This window comes from Argiope bruennichi, chromosome 3 (genome assembly GCF_947563725.1).
Source record: "Argiope bruennichi chromosome 3, qqArgBrue1.1, whole genome shotgun sequence".
Classification (NCBI taxonomy): domain Eukaryota; kingdom Metazoa; phylum Arthropoda; class Arachnida; order Araneae; family Araneidae; genus Argiope; species Argiope bruennichi.
The window spans coordinates 34,181,950-34,207,787 of NC_079153.1; the positions used below are offsets into that span (position 1 = coordinate 34,181,950).

The 25,838-nt window shown below is 30.6% G+C and overlaps 1 protein-coding gene across 1 annotated transcript; it reads left to right on the plus strand.

The window, feature by feature from the left end:
• On the plus strand, positions 1–24,887 carry LOC129964115 (glycerophosphocholine cholinephosphodiesterase ENPP6-like). Its single transcript, XM_056078803.1, has 7 exons — positions 1–322; positions 9,534–9,908; positions 14,458–14,567; positions 17,320–17,469; positions 20,738–20,881; positions 23,299–23,416; positions 24,580–24,887. The coding sequence occupies exons 1-7, from the start codon at positions 73–75 to the stop codon at positions 24,816–24,818; spliced, it is 1,386 nt and encodes a 461-aa protein (XP_055934778.1). The 5' UTR covers positions 1–72; the 3' UTR covers positions 24,819–24,887.
• Positions 24,888–25,838: the final 951 nt, after the last annotated feature.

A 25,838-nucleotide genomic window follows, 5' to 3' on the forward strand; every position in this document is an offset into this window, starting at 1 on the left:
ACTTTTCTTGCATGACACAACACTTTGGAGAATCCTGTGAAGTAACATAGTCTCATTTGCTAGCATTGAACGATGGGGGGTGTAGTTCACTTATCATTAATTTTAGTCTTATATTCATTTGGTGTTGCTACTGTCTCGGCGGCGAAACATCATAAACTCATTGTTGTTTTAATCGATGGATTTAGGTGGAATTATTTAGATGACCCACAGTTCAAAAATTTGAAAGGTTTTGCTGGCATCATAAAAAATGGAGTCAAGGCAGAGTACTTAGAGCCAGTGTTTCCAACTTTGACCTACCCAAACATGAATAGTTTTGCCACAGGTAAGTTAAATTAGTTTGTGGTAAAATATTTATTAATACTCTGGGGCCTTACAGGTTGAATGTCTTAGCAAGATAATGGGATTTTAGATTCAATTTCCTTTCTGGTGGTGACAAGAACTAAGATGAGGTTGAGTTTAAGCTGAAGTTATCATTAGTTTTATATATATTTGAAATATACAACTAGGGGTATTATGAATGCATTTCTGTGACATAGATCTCAGTAAAACAAAAATAGAGGACCAATTTTTTTTAAATATTGTATATGTATCTGTATTTGTGCGAATACGAAAGTATTAACGTAAAAATTCCATGAGTTAGTTTAAGGCATTTATGTATATTACCTTCATCCAGAAATTAAAAATCCGATGAATTTGGACTAAAACTTTAAAAAGATAGGTTATCCATCTGTTTGTGTATATGCGGAAACTATAAAACACAAAAACAAATCAAACAAAACAAATTTGATATGGGGTTAGCAACAAAAATATCTATATAATCTATATCTATCTATGTATATCTATATAAAACTTTGAGTTTAATCGAACAAAAGAGAAAGGTAAGATGGAGTTTATGTAAAACGTTACATACATAGTTTCCTCCATTGTATTGCAGTGCTAAACACAAAATATACCGCCTTGTGTATCCTTAAGAGTTAATGGAAGAACACTACTGCTGGTTATTAACATACCTAATTTATTTCATTTTCTATTTGCCACATTAAGAAATTAATTGGAAAGTCCTCACTATAAGGTATGTGCGAATTCGAACTTTATATTTCTGATATAATATTTAAGTAATAGTAATTGCTAATTTAATTATTTAGTTTCCCACACCAACACAATCTACAAATAGAGTGTAAGACCATTAATCATTTATAGTAAATATAGATTTTAATTTTATATTGTTACTCTTACAGCCACGCTTTATTTTATTGAAAGTTTATCGTCAGTTCTAGAACTAACGCTACGTAATCGGGAAATAGATTGTTGGTCTATAGGGACTAATGTCACACTTAATATGTCTTAGAAAAATTGACTATAATTACAACAAACCAGTCAGAAAATATAAATTTCATCTGATTGCATTAAAAAGATATCAAATGGAAGATAAAAATTACTATGCTACATTTTCTGCATCTCATTTTATTAATTTTAAAGACTACAATTATACTTATCATTTAAAATATTTATGGATAAAGAACGTAATTTTTTGTTTAAATAGTCTATCAGCAACAAACCATTGTTCTTTATTTTACATTTAAAAAGATATCTGATGGTCTTATGAAAACTGACTGAATGTTAAATCTTTATAGTTAAGTTTTTAAGAAATGTTTGCTTTGTTTTAACTTGAAAGAAATTCCTTTTTGTAAATTAAAATGTAGACATTAACTGCACCATATATACTATAGTAGTCTTCCTACTTTCCATTAGCTCAAAATAAGAGAGCTATCTTACCTTTTTGGTCTTATCTTGGCGATGTCACCTTGTTGTACCTTTACCTAAGTCACCTTATTGGTCTTATCTTGAATTGTACCTTAGTGATGGTGGAATATTGCTCATATGGGACAATTAGGTTTGAAGCAAATCTCTGACATTTCTAGACCTTTGTGCAATAATACGAGAAATGCATTTATATCATGCATATCTGGTAATTTTTTTTTCGATTTCCTAATCTAAAGTAAACAGTCTTTGAATATGTCTTCCTAAAATCACTGTTTAGGTACATAAAATTTCTCAGAATTCATGGAATAAGGTTTTTCTTTTCTTACAATAAAGAAACTGTCAAATGACAATCATATTTCTAAATCATCAGATATTCTGAAGAACAAACCAAACACAAAACAAAATTAAAAGAATTATTCGCAATTTGGTAATCATGAAAATCTGGTCAATTTCGCGTCAAATCATTATTCATATGAATATTCATAATTCGCTTTAAAAGATGAGGAATTACTTTTACATAAAGGATAATTTCTTAAACATTTTAGAGAAGACAAATTTCTTATAATTATTTAATCTCAAATGTAATAGATATGAATGAAGGCCTGTTTAAAATTGCATACAAAATTCTATAGTAATATTAGAAATCTTTAGAATTGTATCAGATATTCCATAGAAAGTGTTTTAATAAAAAGAAAATTAGAAAACCAGGTTGAATCGTGTAGAATAATTCAAAGAACAAAAATTGCTTGATATGAATTTTATTGTACAAGGCAAACATAGTACAGAAATTCAATGTTAATTAAAATAAAGTAATGAAATATTCATATAGCAAGGTATTTAAAATAATATTTTTAAGTGAAGGATTACAATAATAATTTCTCAAATTTTTTATAATTAACTTTATTCGATTTTTGGCATTATTTCATGTGAAATGTTACCACGACGTTTAGAGGTCATTATAAAAGCAAAAAGACATGCAACTAATTACTGACACTTCCTTTCTACGCGAGATAATACAAAAATTTCATTGGTGTATTCTTAATTTTTTTGAGGCAAAAATCTGCATATGTTTATTTAAAATGCTTCTGAAACATTTCAATTTAGAAGCTTTTCATTGATTGTTTTTCATTTTTACTTTAAATTAAACCATTTGTTATGCGTAAAAAGAAAAACATATTTTCACTTCTCGGTAATGTGTTATTTATATTGAAAATCGGATTTATCAAGTAAAAGTAAGGTGTACCCTCAATTTTTTGAGCCTCTCTTTCTCTCTCTCTCTCTATATATATATATAGCTGTGGAAACGGAACAAAATAATAATTACTGATTTTGCGCATTTTTTAGGAAGTTTGCGTTAAAATGTATTTTTTCATTTCACACAAAAATGTAGATTTGCATCGAATTTTAAACCAGATTCATCCTTCTTTTTTAACTTCCAACAATGGAAGGAAAACACATGGGAAGATGTTTGATGAAGCAATGAAAACTATTTGAATTTCAGGGTAAAAGCGTAATTTTTTGATGGAAATTAAGCAAAGACATATTTAAAATTCATCAGTCATTAAATTCGCACGACTATTTAACTGGTATCATTAAAAAGACATTTTTTTAAACTTCAGAAACGATGTAAAATTTGTTTTGTGAGATAGTATTTTCGGGTGGTACCGTGGGAAAACTTTGAAATTCAGTTTCATTTTTAAATAATTGTTCGTATTAAAATGTCAAAAAATCGCTCCGAGATGCGTATTTCCACTCTTTAAAGTATATATACTTTAAAGAGTGGAAATACGCATCAAAAAGTATTGGGATACACCACAAGTTCACAGAATTTTATGATAATATTTTACTTAAATATACAAAGGAAACCAAAATAAAGAAGTTAGTATTATTTTGATATATACAAACCATAACAATTCAAACAGTCTTAATAACATTACGATAGTGGTAGAGGACCCATTACTTGCAAATATCAGTAATTGGTCTTCTATGTTTCGGGTGATTATATTGGTACAATATAAAATGTCTTGAAATTCCCAGCTTGCTCGAAATTTGCTTTAAATTTCGATTGAGAATGTCAAGATGGACATGTTTATTCATTATACCATCCATAAAATGTAAGTTCCCAACACCAGTTGCTTGCCATACAATCCCAGACTATTTGATTGTCACCTCCATATTTGATAGTAGGCCGTACATTTTTGACACATATTGCTGTATTTAGTTTCCCCCAAACGTTTTGCTTGCCATCTGATCCGAAAATGCTATATTTGCTTTCATAAACGAAAATTGCATTTTTCCAAAATTCTTTTGGCTGCTTTACAAACATTTTAGCAAATGCCAGTCTAATTTGTTGATTTGCATTGCTAATGCAGGGCTTCCTTTCAGGTACTCCACCCTGATATTTATATTTTCTTAAAAATTTTTCTGACAGTTTCAGGATTTACAGATTTTTCGAACTTACTTTTACATAACAGAGTCAATTTTACTGCACTAGTTTTTGGATTTAAAAAAACTTGTTTCAAAATCCACCTCTCTTCCTGTTCATTAAATGTCCTTGGAGGCCTCATCTTTGCTTGTTTTGAACACTATTTGTTTTCTTAAACATGTGAGTAATGCTATAAACAGTAAACTTACTCAATTTCAAGATATGTCATATAAATTGAACCGATTTTCCATTTTCCCAATGATTTATTTCAAGATTTCGCACATCAACCGATATATCTTAGTTCCTCGCCATTTTTTCTGTATCTTATCGATTGAAAATTTTATGTTTAAAATTATAGTCTAAAAATGTGGTAGTAAATTCACTTCTATTGATTCGCTATATGTTTGTTGAATTTCTCATTTCAGAAATGTACCAATACTTTTTTGACTCCCACTTGCCTTTGAATCATATTTGAAAAGCTAGATCAAATTATGATTCTAAAATACCAATAAAATTTTTCTTACAAACTTTTAATCAAATGTTAAAATATTTCTTGATTCAGTTTGTTTTTATTTTTATGTGATAAATAGTTTTATAAATAGCTTTATAATTATTCAAGCCAAGTGTCCCAATACTTCTTTACGTGACTATATATATACAGAATTTGGTACCTGATGATCAATATGTCTGATCATTAGTCTGATTATTGTTAGTAAAATAAATGTTCGGATTAAACCTGTCAATCAAAAGAGGCATTGTACCAAAAAGAATATATATATATATATAATTATAAGGAAAATAATTATTATCTTTTAAACTATTTATAAATGAGAATTACGAGATTTTTGCTACTGAAAATGAAACGAAGAATTGTGAAATCCTTTGCAAAAAACAATTGCTTTAGAATTGCAGAAATAATTTTTATTATTTGGCATCATTTTTGGCAAACTGCACCAAATTGTTGCAATATATAGTTTAAAGATAAGAAGTCTCAAACTCGTGATCATACAATCTTGAAATCAACTCTTTTACCGGCTCACAATGGCTTGCTCAAAATAAAAATATTATTTTTTATCACCCATTATACGTTTAAGAGATTTATTCAGTTATGTGTAAAAAGTTTAAGGCACGATGTTTTATTTCGGTGCAAAACAAGAAATGTAGCTTCAGCCTACTTACAATAGAATGATATGGCAGTAAATGACGAAACTTTAAAAATTCAATCATATCACATAACAGCTGGCCATTGCAATATTTTTAGATGCACTTTAAGAGCCTTTACCTTTATTATTTTACTACGAACGATATGTAATAAAGGAATTGTTATATAGCTTTATTTTCGAGAATATTTCTGTTGACAACAAAAATAGATCCTTCCTGAGAAAAACAAGAAAATGAGTCCAGTCAAAGCAAACAGGTTATATTACGTAGCCGCAATGATTCAAAAAATAACTAAAAGATGTCACACAGGCAGCTCAAGGTCACTGGGGATGAAATCTAGTGGATTTAGATTATCGAAAGAATCTTTATTGTGAATATCACTCAAAGTCGTTCCTTTTACATCAGTGTTATCGGGACTTAAGTGGCAATTTGATATTCTAAGAGTAATTGGATGATATTTGAGTAATTGGATGCAATTATGCAATAGGGAACCAACTATCGTTTTTAAGATTTCGAATCCTGTGCTACAAATTCTATTTAAATGTGTGTTGTTATTTAAATTTAGGGAAACTGCAAACTGTTGCGCAGGAAATTACATATACGGATTATTGCTTATTCTTACTTCTTACTTATTTTATAACTTTAAATAAGCAATTCTTGTATATACATAAATTTATTTAATGTATCTCGGAAACGGCTCTAACGATTTGGACCAAATTTTATATTTAGATAAGGTTTCGCTTTTTAAGTTTATCCATATATATATATGCTTTTCCTGAAGAAACGGGCCGTGGTGGCCTGGTGGCAAGGTCTCGGCTTGAGGTTCGAGACCCCATTCCACCGAAGAACCGTCGTGTAAGCGGGTCTGGTGCACGTTAAATCCGTTGGGAACAAACGTTCTCCGCTGGTGTGGTGTGGAAGATTAAAGAGGTGGTGCCAGATCAGGTAATGTCCTCGTCATCTAACCGCGGTTCAAAATGACGAGGTTCGTACCAAAAAAGCCATAGTGTTGCTTTAAAACGGATCGTTTATATAGCTAAACTAAACTTCGTGAAAAAAAACGCGATTTTACACACATAAAAGAAAATTTTTGAAATAATTGGATGAAAAAAAAAAAATATCAGTGATGGAGTAGTGGTTAGGTTTTCGAACTCCCATGCATTTTTCGCATGTTCGTTCCAGCGATTGCAATTCTATTAAATGTCGTTGTAACTTTAAACGAGCCAAAGGGTAGAAAAAATGATGAGCGATGGTGGGTTTTCCAGGTACTTATTGCTATAAAAAAAGAATTACCCGAACTGGATGTTCTCAATTAAAATTTCTTTGTAAATAAAGAACATTTTCGAAATTAAATTTTATATCCGATAAAAAATTTCGAATACGTAGAATGGATTTTTATTTTAATTATAAAACAACATAAAAATATTTGTTTCTTAAAGTATTTGTTTTTAATGCAAATTGAATATGTGTTATGATGGTATAGTTTTGAAATTCATAAATACATATCAATGTACTCAGGAAAAAATAATTCTGAGTAAAATCACTCCAAAATTAATATAATATATGAACATAGGTTCATTAATTACAACGAACTTATTTTAATTTAAATAAGCTAATAAAATATATGATATTTTCGTGATAATAAGATTAATTTAAGAAAGATCATAAGGAAAAAATACGCTTAACAGATGCATAATGTGTGTAAATATTGTTGTATAAAGTTTCAAACGATTGTGCCGAATATAATATGTTCTATGCGTAGCGGAATTTGAAAAAAAAAAAAAAAAAAAAAAGCTTGCTTCGAGAAAAAAGAAAGAAAAAAGCTTTTTTTATAGGAACTCATGTCAAATTCATTGTTAAAAGATAATTAATAATCTTTCAACTGTTCAAAACTATAGAAATCAAACATATCTGTAATCAATGGAACGGCTTATATTTTATTAAGCTAAAATTGAAAAAGCAATTTTTTGAAGGCACAAATATTCCCACTTCCTTTAATTATCTTTGGAAATCAGTTATATAATAATTTTCTTCTATAATTCTTTAAGAAAATGGAGTTTCTAAAATGCTCGTCTCATTAGGTTTGGTTCCCAATTGCGTATATACATTCAAAACGATCAAAACGTAAAGGAAAAGTAGGTTACTGAAGGTAAAATATCCAACTTCTCGTTTTTTTGCAATGGTTGTCATGAAAGAATAATGTTCGCTCAATTTAGTGCTAAATGCATTTTTAAGATAATATGTTTAAATGCAAATATATATTATGAAAAAATAAAATGAATGACCCTTTTTACGAATTGGTTGACAAGGTCGAAGAAATTAAATGTTTTCCTTCATGGATATTTTCAAATACGATAAATACGACTAAATAAAACGATTAAAATATTTTTGTATTTAAAATCAAAATTCTCGTGTGTATTGAATCAAAACTCTTTAAATTTTTATCCAGCTTTCCTAGTTGCCGATGAGTTTTAGTGTTAAATAGTTTAAAGTAAAATGTCTGCTGCGTATCTAGTACGTGTTTTATGAAGTTTCGTTATAATTTGTAAAAATATTCGTGGATCTTTTCGTCTTTTTTAACTTTTTCTTTCTGTTTCTTCATTTTCTCCTTTTATGATTTCTTTCCTTATTTTTTTTTTGAAAATAATTTCCTTAATGGTCGTTTAATTGGCACAAAAATAAAAATAAAATTTGGAAAAAAAAGATCAAAAATAATAACCTTGCTTTTAGTTATAAGCCAGTAAACAAACATTAAAAAAAATGCCTGACCTCTTTTTTATATTGAAAATTTTATTGATAAGGCTTTATACTTTATTGCCATTCAAAAGCTTTGCGCATTTAAATTACTAATTTGCTTTTCTAACTAATTATTTTTCTTTATCGTGTAGTACGAAAAGAAAAATAATTAGCTAGAAAAGCAAATCGTGTAATACGAAAAGAAACTGTAGTCACTTAATCCAAAGTTCACAAAGAGCTTACGTAGAAATGGTTAATAATGTCGATGATTAAAAAGCTGAAATTGGTTATGATTTTATGAAACACATTAAATCGGTCTTCTTTTAAATTCTACACATATACATTAGATAGCATTATTTTCAAAATTTATTCAGTTTTAACGAAATACTGTTATACACACGCACAGACACACATACACACTCTCTCTCACACACACACACACTCACATTTCAGTTTAAAATCCTTTTTCTTAGACGGTTTTTAGTAGATAAAAAAACTATTTCAGTTTCATCATAATGACTACTCTAATCTTGATCCTTTAGCGAATTTCTTAACAGTTAGACATAGTATTTCCAACTGGCAAAATGCTTTAAAGAACGTAAAGAATTATATTTTATGATACTCGAGTTAATAAAAGTATTGCTGAAAAATTATGGAATATAAATTTTTATGTCGTATCTCGGTTCTATTATTCATATTTAATAAAATATTCTCACAAATAAAATTCCGCTTTTTTTAGACAAAAAAAAAAAGATCATTTATAGGAGATTTTAAACCATTTCAACGACTACTTCGAGAGAGGTCAGCAAATAAATTGATGGTTTTTGCTCCAGGCGGTATTCGATTGGTTTAAAATGATGAAAATAAAAGCTTAATAAGTCGTTGAGAATTTATTATATTCAGAATTTTTATTTTCCTTTAAAATGTTTACCATATATTCGGATAGAGAGATTCTTTAAGAATTTAATTCACATTTTTAACAGTTTTTATTTGGTAAAATAAATCTATCACACACGCGCACAATTTCATATTTATTATTAGAAGAGATATGATTTTTTCCTATTATTTTACTTTATTATATTCTTTTCTTCAGTTTTTTTCCTTAAATTCAATTTTCATTCTTATGTTTTAATTTTTATATTTATTCCTAAGGACAGGAAAAATTACCTATTAAAAATTGTATTTGTTTTAAAACTATTTACTATTGTATTAACATTTCGAAATTTAAATCGTGTTTTGTTAAATGAAAAGTCATAATGTTATTTTAGTCATACTTATTATATACCTATGGAAAATTCATGGTATTAATTTCATTATTTTTTTCCATTTATTATACATATTTTTTCGACAATTTTTCGAAAGGTAGGTTATCATAATGGGGGCAGGGAGGAGGAAATTTCTTCTAGTTTAGTAATCATATCTTTTCACAATATCTTTCCTTTTGCAGGTTTATACCCGGAAAGCCATGGCTTTGTTGACAATATGCTGTGGGACAAGAAATCCAACACTTTCTTCGAAATGATACCTGCTATGAATAGTTCAGATCCTAGATGGTGGCAACAAGCCGAGCCGATCTGGATAACGGCACAGAAGAATAACCTGAAGACCGCCCTCTACTGGTGGCAGGGATGCGAGGTGAAAATCCATGGTTACCACCCCCAAATCTGTGAAAGGCACATATATGACCCACCATCGGATGAAAGAAAGAGGGATATGATTCAAAGAGTGGATGACATTGTTGAAATGTTCAAGCCATCAACAATTCTGTCTTACGACAGGTTGGATTTGGCCATGTTGTATTACTCGGGTGTCGATTGGGCAGGTAAAAAAGTGCTTTTAATAATTATTGTTTCTTATTATTAGTCATCTTTGCCAATGTTATTTGTTTTATTGCCAATATTGTTACAAATGTATAATATTGTTTTTTTGCGCAGTTAGTCTCTTAGTAAGAAAGAGAGATTTGCAGATTTTTTAATGGATACCAGATTAACCCGATCTTGGCGATAAAAATGAAGCGTTTCGGAAATTCAAGAACTATGACGATATTTCTATTAGGACCCGAGACCCATAGATTCTTCTAGAAACTTTGATATCTGACATAAAACTTATATAAATGTGGGAAAGCTAACGGAAATTAGTCATGTGGATCCTCTGTTTAGAGTGTTGATTTCGGAACTAACTCTCTGCTACCGTTGGTTAATAACGAGCTATTGTTTACCTGCACGTTGTTTATTTCTTTCTGTGTGATTTCTGTGTGCTTCAGTTACGTTTGTTATCTGTGTTTTTGTGTGTGTTTTTTTGTAGACTAAAGCATCGTTACTCGTTACAGATTTTGAGGATATCCGCCCACGTAATAATCAAATAGATATACTTAATTATGTTATTGGTTTTGTCTCATTTCAGTTATCGAATAGCTCTTGGCTCTGAAATAGAAAATAATTAACAATTTTATGAGCCTAGACTTATTTTGAAGTGTGTTTAGAATGTTAAACTTCGTCCAGTGCAGCCCTTAAAATTTTATTCCAATCTAAAGGTGATTGCTTTTTCGATTTAATTGTGTAGACATTGTCTGCGAAGTTATAGATAGCAGCAAAAACGAAGTAAGAAGAACGCTATACCTTCCATTTATATAATAAGGTAACAATTTTGTCATATTTTCATTGCAATATAAAATAGTTTACAAAATGTTCTATACATCTTTTCCATTTTTCTTCCTTATCTGATCCAGGATCAAATATAACAAATAGTTTATGGGTTTGAGGTAAGCCAGTAAAAATTTGTAAGCCCTGTTGCATTTCAGATTTTTCATTTCAAAAATTTTCAATAATGAAATGTATGATAGTTCATAAATTAATTTAAACGAATTATGTGCAGCTAAAAATGTTCGATTGAATAATAAAATAGGTCAATAAAGACTAATCTATTTTTCTTAATTACTTAATAACATTAATTATGAAAATTCTATTAAAATAATTATTAAATATGAGGGTTATTTTTAGAGTTCCAATGAACTAAAAATATATTAGAAAACAAAATGAGTTAATTACTAAAAGCTGCCCTGGCGTCCTGGCAAGGGGTAGCGCTTCTTTCCCGTGATCTGGGTGTCCCGCGTTCGAGTCCCGATTCGGGCATGGTTGTTCTTCCTCTGTGTTCTATCTGTGGAGTGTGTGCAGGGCCCGACTTAGCCTAATAAGGGTCCGGGACAAAAGCTTTTTTTGGGGCCCCCTCTGCTTCACTATTTCAGTAATGAAGGACCAAACTTACTATTAAGAATTACTAAGACCAAATTACTAAAGAAGAAAAAAAACCCAAAAATGAAGTTTCTATTCGATTTGGGGGCATCCGGCAACTGTCCCATATGCCCGCGTCTTAGTCAGGCTTTGGGTGTGTGAATGTGCCCCGCTGTATAAAGGGGTTGTGCAAGTGAATGTGACACATGAAGTAGTTAAGTCATACTAGTCCTAGCTGGCGCTACTGAAAAAACAAGAGACGCTCACTCGGCTTAAATCGCTGACAGATAACTGTCAGCTGGCTTGTAAAGTGCCACAAGTCACAGCAACAACACACTAAAAGTTGTACACAATAATGGTTACATTTCAACGAAATATCTGTGAAGATTCAGGCAGTTGCCATCTTGGTGGACAAGATTTCCGATCCTTTTTCGGAAAACATTGCTACATTGAGATGTATCTTAAAAACGTCCTTCTTGTCAGACAAATGATCTGCTGCATCTTAAATCTAACGTAGTAAGTAAAACACTTTCATATTGGCATGGTGGGGAATCTGGAAGAAAGGGCATTCGTTTAGACATTGCTTTTGTCTTTGTTTACATGGCTCTAAGCCATATAGTTCGCCCTAAAATAATTCTAGTATTGCTTTGAAACAGGATATTAATCTTAGTTTTGAGCTGAGAGTCTAACTTTTCCCGAATTGAAAGCTGAATGATATGTTAAAATAACGGCTTAAGTTTCTAGAAAGAAAAAGCATGTATTAAAATATAGTCAAATGTACAGTGACATTGAAATAAGCAAATATTTTTTTTAAAACTTCCATTCTTCTCTAACTTGTAAACTTTAAAATTTAAACATATGAATCTACAATTTTTTTTATCAATCTTTCCATTATAATGCAACGATTTGCTAAATAAAATGTGAAAGCTAATATACCATATTTTGTATGATTTAAAGTGCCGTAAAAATAATTGTATCACAATTTTAAATTGAAAATAAATAATAACTCAAGGATAAATAGTTTTTTTTCGATAAATTAATTCGCTAAAATCAATTATTATAATTGAATACTTTATTCAAAATACTGCCTTTGGCCGAAAATATTGTATACATTTTAAAATAATTTTTGCCTAATTTTAGAATACAAATTTATAAGCAATTACAAATTTAATTTAAATGGTAAATATAAACATGCATTTAAATATGAATTTCATTTAAAGAGACTAGGACTATTTCAGCCTAGGACATAATAATTTGCTATTAATTTTCTTTTTTGATATGAGAAGTCTTAAAAGAATTTCTATTAACTGCTCCAATTTCTACTTTTTCTGTGCAATACTACTGGCTCAAAATTTCGTAATGCAGGGGGTATTATTTTATTTTTTGCAAAATTAGCTAAATCTGACTAACATTGCACACGGCATGATGAGTGTTAGCTTAATTATTGCCACAATAACATAAAATAAAGCTGTGAAAACGATTTAAAAAAAATTATTTATTTTTTCACATTTATTTTTTTTGTTTGTGTTTGATAGCAGCAGACGATAAAAATCAGAATAACTAAATAAATAAATCACATCTTTTGATTGAAAATAAATAATAACTTAAGGATGAATAAACATTTTTTTCCGAAAAATTAATTCGCGAATATCAATTATTAATAAACAAATTTTAAAAAATTAAAAATGGCGATGATTTGATGGAATTTTGTATGAAGCATTTGGGCAGACAGTGCTCTAAAAATAATTTTCATTATTCTCGATTCCCTATTTTGACAACTTGCCAAATCAGCGAAGAAAAAGCACTTCTCCCAGCATAAAGTAAAAAATAAGAAATAAAAAAAAATCTTTGAAAAATAATCAATAAAATTTATGTTGATCATTCTGACTTTAAATTAGAAAAAAATTTCGAATAATTATTTCAAAAATTTTTAAAAACCTAACGGAATTAGAGTGTTGGATACAGAGTTTATAGTTTCAGTTGTTTACATTTTTTTGGGAAAAGTGATTAATTTCTCAGAATTTAAACTGTGGCAGAGATGCAAAACACAATACTTTAGAACGACAATTATTTCCTCTATTCGATTATGCATAAATATATTTTTATAATAATTTAAAATGATACTACAAATCAAATAATTCAAAATATCACAAAATATTAAAAAAAATTCTATATTAAATTTTAAATTCTTTGCTTTGATGTGCATTATTACAACAACTTGTGTGGAATTTCAAGTTTTAAGTGTGATATATTTAATCCCACTGATAAGCATACATATACTCTTTCTTTTATAAATGTAGATAAAATATTTCCTAATTCAGAACTAACTTGGAACAACGAGTATAGGGATTTTCAGCTACAAAAGTTATTATTCCCATTCCAAATAGAATGACATTCAATAAATGCTAAATAGTTCTGTTCCGCCATTTTTATATTTCAAGAACAATTCATACCCCTGTCACAGTTCTTGCCATAAATCTGTTTACTTAATTTTAAACTATCAGTATAACTTAATCAATTGCTACGGTTTCTGTTTCAGATAACAATGGAAAATGGCCATCTGATGTCTGTTTAAACTATTGTCGAATTGTTTCGTTAAGATAGAAAAAAAAAGCTTTCTGGAAACTGTTTTTTTCCCCAAAAAGTTCTGATTTTATCAAATCCAAATGTTTATTTCCTGTAATCCATTATTTAACAATTGCTGTTACATGCAAAAAAAAAAAAAAAAAAAAAAAAAAAGAGCAGCTTAATTAATAAATAATTTATTTTATCGGCTCAAATTTTATTATTTTTTAAAACATTTTCATATTTTATGATAGAGAGAGTATTCTTTAGGAATTTAATTCCCATCTTTAACAATTTTTATGTGGTAAAATAAATCTGCTACACACACGCACAGGAACACGCACAAACTTTTGTGACTTAATATAGTAAAGGTGCATTAGGAAATATACATTACTACTTAATACACAAACGCTTAAACAAACAAACAAGACCAAATGTTTTTTTTTAAATTATTAATATGAATCTCACTATTTTTTTATATGAATTATAGTAAATTGAATTTTTAAATAGACGTCAGATTTAATTTCAGATTATTGACTAATTTGTTTTATTTATTAATTTCAAATAATTTTTCAGGCCATTACGCTAGTCAAGATTCTCCGGTGTTCAGAAAAGCTGTGCAGATTATTGATGACGTTTTAGATTACCTGCAGAAAGCTCTTGCCAGGGCAAAGTTAACGAATCAGGTATGTAAAAAACAATGAAATAAATGATGCATTAAAATTAAAAAACAAATAACATTGAATTGAAAAATAAATGTAAATAAAATATGAAACAGGCGAGAAAATATTTTTTTAAAAATAATTTCTATGATTATAGTTTCAAAGAATGATTACTCTGATACTTATATTTTTTTCGTAAAATAAAACTTCTGAAATTTATATCGTTTATTCGTTATTTTTCATAAATACTAAAATAGTCTTTATGCTCCTTTAGATTAGATTAACTTTGAATTAGGTCCTTAGGTTAATTTCTAGTTATTTCAACAAAAGCTGAAATTAATGATTATGGATTTTTGTTAATTTAGATTATTTAAATCTTGCATATTATTAAAAAAATGAATAAGTCTTGATGCAACTCAGTAAAATGAGTAATATTTAATGAATTTAATAATTCTTGAGATTTTTTTTTCTTTCCAAAAATGAAGAGATTACCCTATGGCAGAAGATTGTAAAGAGCCATATTTTATCAAGAAAAATTACTCTTTAGCCATCTAAAATTTAATTTAGAGATTGTGTTGAATCTACAGATTTTAGAAAGAAAAAAGAATTAAATAAAAAGAATTAAAAATTAAAAAGAATTTGTTTAATGATATCTGTTTTTCCCTTTGCATGTCTTGAAGAAAATAACTCAAAAGTGGAAAAACTTAGATGATGGCAAATGGTGTTTTATTTTAAAACTGTAGAACTGTTAAAAATCTTGGATTGAAATTCATAAAAGATAAACTGTGTATTTGTTTGTTCGACTATATGTTTGAGAACGAAGTAATTTAAAAACTCAATTCTATAAGTTAAGATTTATTAACATACGGTATACATTTATCACTAATTGTACATTCCCTTATTTTTTTATGGTAAAACTCTTGCCAAAAAAATTAAATAATGTAAAATGATGTGTATTTTAACGTTTTATCTCAATATTTATTATTCCGATCCGCAAATATTATTTTCTTTCATTTTTGGGGCCTCTTCTTTTAATTAGTGCTATGGCGACGACCACAGTGATCATATACTCAGGTATTATTCTAGACAATGTTTTAGCTCAAGAAAGGGATCAAATTTTAGATATTTCATATAAAATCTAATTATTTAGATATTAATATAATATCTAAATATTTGCTATTTCGAATTATTGCTAACTTTTCTGTATAATATATATTTTATTTATTTTGTTGTAAAGTTTTCATTTGCAAAGATAATTCAATAATTTGAATTTAAATGTTTTATTCTTTGATTATGAACATTCCATTTAGGTGTTCTTTGTTGGAAAATGCTTTTTGTGATGATTCAAGTGTTTTTTTAATTCCTATTTATGTAGTGCAAAATTTCAAATGTTTAGACCTATTGATATAGATATATAAAATTTGGTATTATCTATCTATATCCTCGGACCACCACTAACAACAACAAACGGATAGAAGACTAAAATGATGTTTCGATTCTCTGAACTATGATCCGCATTATTTAAATCTTTTCGCTGTTAAGGGCGAATCAAAGTGAATGCACTTATTTTAAAGCTATACTATGCAATTTTTAGATGCTGTTATTTGAAAGATACACATTTTCAGATGTAATAATTTCTGACCTAGAACGCAAGCATCACAGATGCTCAATATGTACTTATTTTGTTCCACGGTATGCATCAATTTTATAGATAGATATAACGCATCCAATTTACTTCTACAGTCTTCTTCTTCTTAGCTTCTACAGTTTGCCTCTGTCTGCCAAACAGTATTAGCTGTAACAAGGGTTTCAATTCATTGGTCTTTGGACAAGGAGACATTACCTGCTGTAATATATAATTACATTGGTGTATTGCTGTTCGCTCAGCCGATATAATTAAGAAGTCATAGCTTAGCCACCACTACACCAATATTGCATTCCATGTTCTTTTCTTCTTCTTCTTTTTTTATGTTTTATAGAAAGTTCAGTTTATGTTTTTCCTAGGAGAATGAACCATTTCTAGGGTAACGGGAAAAATGGGGGGGGGGCACCTTAAAATATTTTTCAGTTAAAGGAATTAAAATAAATGGTAAACATATTAGATGAAAATTAAATTTATTTGACACGTTGAATGCCGGGAGAGTTTTATAAAGTTTACATGTGCCACCAAGATGAGTTTTTTTTATCATATGATATATGTAATGTTGAAATATCAATTACAATAGATGTCAAAATGTATAATCATGCTTTAATGAATTTATTTGATGGATGTCACCGGGGCCACCATGGCACTGAAATGTTCTCTTCTTCCTTTCTATTCTCAGAATGAAGTTTCTCTATATAAAAGCTTGCTAAAAAATAACGACTTGAATTTAAAGTAGTAGCGGGAAAGACCAGAATCGAGGGAAGATTCTGCAAAATGTGTTATCATTAATATTCAAAACAACAAGATTTGATACCTGATATTACAGCTGCTATCAACATATCAAATGAGACATGCTACAAATTTAGCAAGAATTGAATCATAGATTTGGCATATATTTTGTAACAAAAGAACTTCCCATTATAAGTAGGCATAGTTCCAAAGACCGGTTTTTTAAAAATTCAACGAGATCAAAAACCTTGGAGATTCATGATCCTCGACATTGAATCCTTTGGCGACTAAAGTATTAAATATCACATTTTGATAAAAGCGATGGAGCAAAATATATTTCAAATTTCCTGTGCACAATATATTTATACATATTATATTTTTAATGCTTTTTTTTTCGCACAGGTAAACATAATGGTTTTATCCGACCACGGCATGGCAGACGTGAGGAATACGACATTCATCACTTTGGACAAATATTCCCAATACATAAGATACCAGGTGAACGCTGGACCCATCATATCCTTGGTGCCTCAGCCTGGAAAAGAAGAAAAGGTCAATTTTTTAAATTATGAATATATAATGAAATAATATTTATGAATATACAATGGATCTTAGCTAATGTGAAAGCTTTTTTTTAAAAATTCGAATATGTTGGTAATTTGAGAGCTTTTTCTGTCTGTAGCACTTTTTATTAATACAATATTAAAGTATTGTCTATAATAAAATCATATTTTTGGTTGAATTAAGGGCAAAATTAAAAAAAATGTAATTAATGTTTCTTAGTTTTGAGAATTTGTAGTTAACACATTGACTGTCTCTGATGCCGCTTAACTGACGCCTGTGATTCACATTTATTATCTAATTAGATGATCCGTTCTTTATTATAGTTAACAGCTTGGCTGCCGTGTGACTCGCCTGTGATTCACGATTACTATATAATTAGTTCATACTTGTTATCTAAGTAGATGCCTCCTTCTCTATTATAATTAAGAGATAGAAGAGTCATCTAATTAGATGATCCGTTCTTTATTATAGTTAACAGCTTGGCTGCCGTGTGACTCGCCTGTGATTCACGATTACTATATAATTAGTTCATACTTGTTATCTAAGTAGATGCCTCCTTCTCTATTATAATTAAGAGATAGAAGAGTCATCTAATTAGATGATCCGTTCTTTATTATAGTTAACAGCTTGGCTGCCGTGTGACTCACCTGTGATTCTCGACTGCTATCTAATTAGTTCATACTTGTTATCTAAGTAAATGCCAATTCTCTATTATAATTAAGAGATAGAAGAGTCACATAATTAGAGGGTCACAATCGAGGTACGAAAAGTGGCAGCGTACGTGTTGAAAGACATTAGAAGAGGATAATCTAACTGGACAGAAGGCGTCAATCACAGGTACGAATCATGACAGGGAGCATGTTAAATTGTCTTGCGATTTTAGAAAATAATTTGCTGAAATCCTTCATGGGCTTTTTTCTACAGTACAGTGTACTCGATAAAGAATCAATAAAAATATTTTTTAAGGCTTTGAAATTGTTAGATGCAATGCTTATTTTAATGTTTTATTGAAAAATTATTGTATTCAAAGTTCTGTATATTATTTGTTTATTAAAATGGACTTATTATTAAAATTATTTTTTAAATTATTAATTTCTTAAATTATAATTATTATCACTTCCTTTACTAAAAGTATATATTATTATTACTTATATAGATAATAGACACTTTCTTTACTAAAAGTATTTAATATCTATATATATTCTTTACTAAAAGTATCTATTATTTATTGTTTATTTTCTGTAGTCTTTAAGCATTACAAATAAGTTTGAAAGCAATTTTAGGTGTAAAAATCATTTTTTCCCACTTCCGCTCTCCTTTGTATCCAACTTCTGTTAATATGTATTTTGGTTATATTATGGTACCATCAGTCCATTATAAAACAAATTTCATTAAGTAATATAATGAATGTTATGAAAAAACGATTCATTCTCATACAGCTCGATATAGAGTTCTATATTAAGGGTAAGCACAGTTTGCCTTATAGTTAATTTTTTGCCTGGAGAAGCTAATATATTGTTAAAAATATGTAATTTCGCCCCTGCGTAGTTATAGATGGGAAGAGAGCTTTATAAATATTCTTAACGGTTGTCAGGTCATTGAACTCTGGCTCTGGTGATCATTTGACGTCGAAAGTGAAGGTTCTAGAAAATACAGGAATTATGACAATATCTCTATTTGGTGCCACAATCTTGAGATCCTAGAAGATTCTATATTCTGCTACGGAAAAGTATATAAACGCTTGAAAATTTAAGGTGGATTCTCTCTTTGGATTGGTGGTCGTAGAGCGAGCCTGTTGCAGTTGCATAATAACGATATACCGTTTGTGTTTGTGTTATTGATTTCTTTAACTGCTGTTTTTGTGCAAGCTTCGGCTGTATTTGCCATCTGCAAGTTATTTTTTGTGGCATAAAGCTCCATTCTTCATTATTGCTTTTGTTGGATACTGTACACTCACCACATGACTTCCGCAACAATGTATATTTACTTTTCGTTTACGTACAAAAAATAAAGGGGTTGAATAAATGTAATATGTCATGAACAATACCTGAAGTTACTAGCCAGAATCTGAATTTGCATATACTCGTCTTAATGAAAGTGTTCTTATCTAAAATGATTTCCTATTGCGAGAAATGTATACTTCGGGTATACAATAATTTACTTACTTTTTTAATTTCTTATATTAGAATTATAATCTGAAGAGTTCATAAGTTTTTACTTTCTCGCATTTGGAATGCACAAGAAGAAAGTATTCTAATCGTCAAAAATTTGAGCTCGAGATTTTGATGAATCTTTATGTTTCAGAGCTCCTTTAGTTTGATAAATGCATTTTTGGAATTTTATCTGTTTATGAACACGATAACTTAATTTTACTTTGAGTTAGATGGATAAAATTCGGTAAATGCGCTTAAAATAAAATTTGTAAATTACTATTAGATTTTGAGCGAAATCCATTCAAAGGAAGTCTGTTTGTTCCTGTACAAGTGAACTCAATAACTGAAAAAATATAAGGAGCTAGATGGATAAAATTTGGTATTCAGATTTAACATCTCAAATGTAGATTCTTATCAAGTTTTGAACAAATCTGTCAAAATGTAGACTGTCTGTTGATCTGTATTTTAGCAGTTCAATAACTTAAATCGGTAAAGTTTGATACGTGATTTTACAATTGTTGTGACTAAAATTGTTCCATGTCAAATTTTGGTTAGAATTAAGGCATCCAAAATACGTATTCAAACATTAGATTTAAAGAAAATGCTAGACACACTCTAGGGATCTATGTTTCGTAACTACTATTCGTCAATGAAATGCAAGGCATTCGAGGTTCCCCAAGATCCATAATGTTATACAAGAAGAGGAGTAAGTCATATCACTGACTCTCCGACCCGCCCGAAGGCCCACGGATAAAGCGCCGCAACAGCAACATTGGCGGGAACTGTAGTTGAGACCTAAGGGCCATCACCGGCCACGGTACAACCCTTCCCGAAGGTTTGTAGTACGTCCCGTCATCGATGGGAGGAGCCAGATCCCCAACATATTTATGTACCCACCAGGGTAGCGAGATCCAACCACCATACCGGAAGCATCTCATCCTCCTTTCGAGGTGCCCCCCCCCGGGATTAAGATGAAGAGTATAAGACATTTATTAGAGAGTGTGCAAAAAAGTTTCAGAGAGATTACCATTGTTTTCTTTAAACCAAGCAATGTTTAATTTTTTCTCCAACTGACTCTATTGATGCGAATTCTTTTCCTGTAGCTGTATTACGAACTGGTGCATGAAAACATCACAGGACTCCACGTTTACAGAAGACAAGATATTCCAGAATCGTTTCACACCAAAAACGCGAAACGACTCGGACCCATTGTGCTGGAATGTGATGAAGCCTATTTCGTGAAAGCGGTAAGTTGAAAAGTATTATAAACTGATAGCCTTTGCCGATAAGTTGATTCGCTGTCTATATTATTTGTGTTTACTTTCAGTTAAATCTGTTATGTATAACTTAATGTTCATAATCTCTTCTATGCATAGACTTCTTCTATTTCTTCTATATGTAGTTTAGAGGAAGTATTGTAATCGACAACGAATTCGAGATTTTGGCAAATATTCACATTTTAGACCACCTTCAGTTCAAAAAACATTTTTTTTTTTTTTTTTTTTTTTTTTTAAGAAAACGTTCATCTGACTGTTTGTTTTGTATTCCAATTTTGGGTGATTATGAATTGTGTCTGTCTGGGAACACATAATTCAAAAACATTTTGAGCTAGTTGGGTGAAATTTGGTATGGGAGGAAATTTGGTTTCTTGTATAGTATAGAGAAAGTATAGTAATCATCAAATAATTCGAGTGCGAGATTTTGACATATCTCCGTGATTAAGATTTCCTTGAGTGCGAAACCCACATCTTTGGAAAATATATGTCCGTCCCTCTGTTACAAAGATAACTCAAAAACTCTTTGAGCTAGAAGGATTAAATTTGGTTTACGGTCTTTATACCAAATTTGAATATTTCTATCAAATTTTGAGCAAACTCCGTTCGTAGGAAGTCTGTTTCTCCGGCTGTTTGAATAAAAGTGAACACGATAAATTTGCAACGAAAAGAACAATATAACTAAAATTTGGTATACAGATTTAAAGTCTCTAGTGTAGGACTAATAAGGAATTGTCTATCTAAAGATCTGCATTTTTAGAAGCATGTTGTTGTTGTTGTTGTTTTTAATGGCACTTGTCATTGACAAGTACACTGACTTTAGAAGTCAGTGATTTTAAGTCAAGGGTGCTTCTCTTGTTTTTCAGTAGCGCCATCAAGGGCCAAGGGTGCGACTTAGCTACACACACGTCACAACTCTTTTTATGGGGCGGACTTCATTCACGCATTTCATTCACTCATCCACAGATCGTAATTTAGACCTGAATCAGAGAACGATCACCCCTGATCGAGTATCCCCAGTGGTATTACTCTCGACATGGAGAACTTTGTGATCACGACAGATTTATATGTGCGCCTGCCACCACACACACGGAGAGTCTTCGGTCGGCGGGGTTCGATCACGCAATCCAAGGGACGCGAATTCAACGCCCTACCAACCAGGCTATCCCGGCCTTGAAGCGTATAAACGAGATAATGTTAGAAACAGGATGATTTAAATATATCAAATTTGGCATGTCGTTTTATAATTATAACTGTAGTTTTGTACTAAACTTTTTGCTCCAATCGGTTGAAAAAAAACAATGTGTCTAAAACGCAAATTCAGTTTGTGGATGTTATTAACCACTTGCCAGAGATTAATCTCCCAAAATGCTGACATGCACACATTAAAAAAATATATTTTTTTTTTCTTCGAGGGTTCTTAGTAGATTAAAAAAAAAACTATTTCAGTTTCGTCATTCTGGATTACTCTAATCTTGGTCTTGTAGCTAATTTCTAAATATTAGAAACGCACATAATATTTCGAATTAAAAAAAAAGCTTTAAATCATATAAAAATATGTATTTTATACTATTTCAGTTAATAAATGTGTTGTTGAAAAATGCTACTTCACTGTGCAATCTTTTTTAAGAATAAATGGCTTCATAGAGTACCCTAACCATAATCACTGAACCGATTTTTCAAATTTCTTTTTATTTCATTTGAAAAATCTTAATCCCTTTATTCTGGTCCTTGGCCTTTCACCATTCTTCATTTTCGAGAGAGTAACTTAATTTCCTTATGAATTTTGTGCAATAAAGTTCCCTAGCAGCAACTGCTGTACTCTATCGATTGTGTTAATTTTTTACCCATTCTAAATTTCATGATATTTTAACACATAATCAATGATCACTAGCTCCTACCCTTTTAAAGTTTCGAGAGGTATCACAAAATAAAACTTAGGCACAGCTCCCCATTTCACGCATGGGACCGATGTTGTTGATTTGTAGATATTGTTAATCAATCAGAATGCGTGATTTTACTGATCATGTTTAGTTCCAAATAGTACTGTCTTATGTAATGAGACGATATAGTTCATATTGACATGTCTAGATTAATAATAATAATATGGTTAGCGAACAGTTGGTCACCAAAGGTGGTTAATATAATCAAATATGTTAATTTCTAAATATTTCAATTCGAAATATTCAGAAATAATGTGTGGTCACTTCATAAAGCAGTAAAAACTCCAATGGTTCGAGCTTCTATGACTATATTCGTCATTAAATGCCGTTTCATGGAATATTTTATGTCATGGAAGTTATAATATTTGGGTTAGCAGATTTAATATATAATCAACAAAGAAGATAATAATTTATTTATTGATTTAATTCTTTTTTTTTCATTTCCAGTTAAATGATACGTCTAAACTAATTGGAGATATACAATTCTCCGATTATTACGGTGAACACGGGTATTCACCCAATGCCACTGAAGATATGAGGGCTATTTTCATGGCAACAGGACCTGGTAAGTGTGTATTTTAACAGCTCATTAATTAATAAAACGCTCATTTTTATTTTCTTGTATACGAAAAATAGAAAAAGAAAGAATCGTAATCATTAAAAAAATTCCAACTAGGGATTTTGATGGATTTCTACGGTTCATATCTTCGTGAGTCCGATAAACCGTTTTTGGAATCGCAATCTTTTTGTAAGCGCAATTACTCAAAAACATTTCGATCTAGGAGGAGAAAAATTGGTTTAATGATTATTTTAATCCACATTTGTAGATTGTTATCAGGTTTAGGGAAAGTTTGTCGATTTGAGTTTAAAGGAAAACACGATAATTACAAAACGGAAAGAACTAGATGAGCAAAATTTGATTCAGAGACTTGACATCTAAAGTTTCTATCCGTATCACATTTTGAACCAAATCTGTCAAAGGGTTAACCGTCAGTATGTAATTTTGCACGTATGTAAACGCGAGTTCTCAGTGGCACAGCAATTTAAATGATACAAAATTTTGTATTCTATCTTCTTACTAAATTTGTGGTTTTGCACTAAAATTTGGATTCAATCTGTCTGAAAAAGAGCACCCACAATGCAAATTCGGCTTTCTTTACAAAGTACAATGTACTCATAAACGGGGCATTAAAATAAAAATCTGAGCACTTGTAGCTTTCTTGGCTGTATCCAAGGTCCATCATTTTAAGTGGAAGATGGGAAGGGTACATTATCCAATTTGTGTAAATGAGAAAGCTACAAAGCAAAAACTCATAATGGTTATTGTGATATCCAGGTTTAACAGGAAATTCAAACCAATTAAGATTTGAAAAGTGAATATAGCTTTAATTCTTTATATTACGGTGCGGCACATTTTGTGTTTAGCTTCATAATATAATGAAGAGAATCTTGCATAACATGAATGTTGTATATACGAAATTGCTCTGTAACAACTGGAGCCATCAGCGAAAGGGTATTTTGTGACAACTTACAACAATTACATATCGCATACAATAACTTGAGAGCAGATATAACTAGCTTATACTTACATTTTGCATCAATAAAGTGTTTAAAAAAATTGAAGAAGTCATTGAAAAGCAGTGAGGTGTTATAATAATTATTGATTTGATATCACTAAATAGTAGTTGAATAATTAAATAAAATAAAAATAAATGCTTTTTTTTTCAGATTTCCGTAGCGGTTTGAAGACGAAGCCAATTCAAGTCATTGATCTGTATAATGTTATGTGTCACATCCTGGGGTTGCAGGCCTTGCCGAACAACGGAACCTGGAAGCACGTCCAACCAATGTTGAGGACCCTGTCAGATGGACCTTATTACTCCCACGCTTCTACTTTCACAGCTTGTATTGCCCTCATCGTTTCCTTCGCAATCATCTTCACTGTTAAAAATGCACTTTTTATGTAATGTTTTCTTCACTTATTTGTAAAAGCATAGAGTAGTTTGAAAAAGAATAAAATGCACACTTTTTTAGAATTAATATTGTAATGTCCTGATCTAGACTGATCAAATAACGAAGCAGAATTTCCAGGCAATTCTTTATTTTACAGCTCTATATATGCAAAGAACATCTTGTTCTAATCTTGGTTAAATAAATAGATATTTACACCTGTAGTAGGAGATACAACAGTCAAATTCGAAGGTTGTTTTTTTTGGAACTCAGTTCTACATCATGTCAGCACGACAACTCCAGGGGTAGTTTCTCAGACTCCAAACTCGTGGGCGTAGTCCAACCGTCCTCTGAAATTTGTTTCTTCTCTCCTCTCTAAAAAAAATCACCGCGCTTTATCTCCGCCTCTTAATTTACATTGGTCATTCGAGCTCTCCTTCGGCCATTCGGGGTTGAGCCATATGCTCTCTCAGCGGTGCCAGTGAGTCGTGGGTAGGTCCTTTCACAAAGAGAAACATCCAGATGTTTGGACACCCCTTTCTCTTTGAAGGTACTATCAATACCTCTGGAAAGAGGAATTCCATACGTGGTCTGTCATTGCAGTCACTAATGAACAGATGCGAGACCAGCCAGGTGAAAAGATCCACCATCTGGCTATTTCGAGGGGTTTAGTAAGTAACTGCGACGACACAGCTGGCTGTAAATGTCTTTTCAGTACTGGGAAACGGGGAATGTTGCAATATGTTTATCCATATTTGTTTGTATCTCGATTGTATGTTATCATTTACATGCGTACTTTGCGGAATATGTATTCAAAATTATTTGGTAATGAAAGTTCCCTTTCCATGGGACTAAATGTCTCTCTCTCCCTTTTAAGAGTGCTGCATAATGTTGTCCTATACTGGGTGCCCTGAAAACTTTGAAGGTGCCTTAGATTCAAGGAATACCGCCCTATCCTCTGCAGCTATGACTATTTGAGTTACTTAATAGTTGAATGGTGACAGTTCAAGTAACCTAGGGAAAAGAATACGAAAAAA

Excerpts from the sequence above, each read along its gene's own strand:
- LOC129964115 (XM_056078803.1), top strand. The coding sequence starts at position 73 with ATGGGGGGTGTAGTTCACTTATCATTAATTTTAGTCTTATATTCATTT. Across the intron at positions 9,909-14,457 it reads CTCGGGTGTCGATTGGGCAG|GCCATTACGCTAGTCAAGAT; the intron begins GTAAAAAAGTGC and ends ATAATTTTTCAG. Across the intron at positions 23,417-24,579 it reads TTTCATGGCAACAGGACCTG|ATTTCCGTAGCGGTTTGAAG; the intron begins GTAAGTGTGTAT and ends TTTTTTTTTCAG.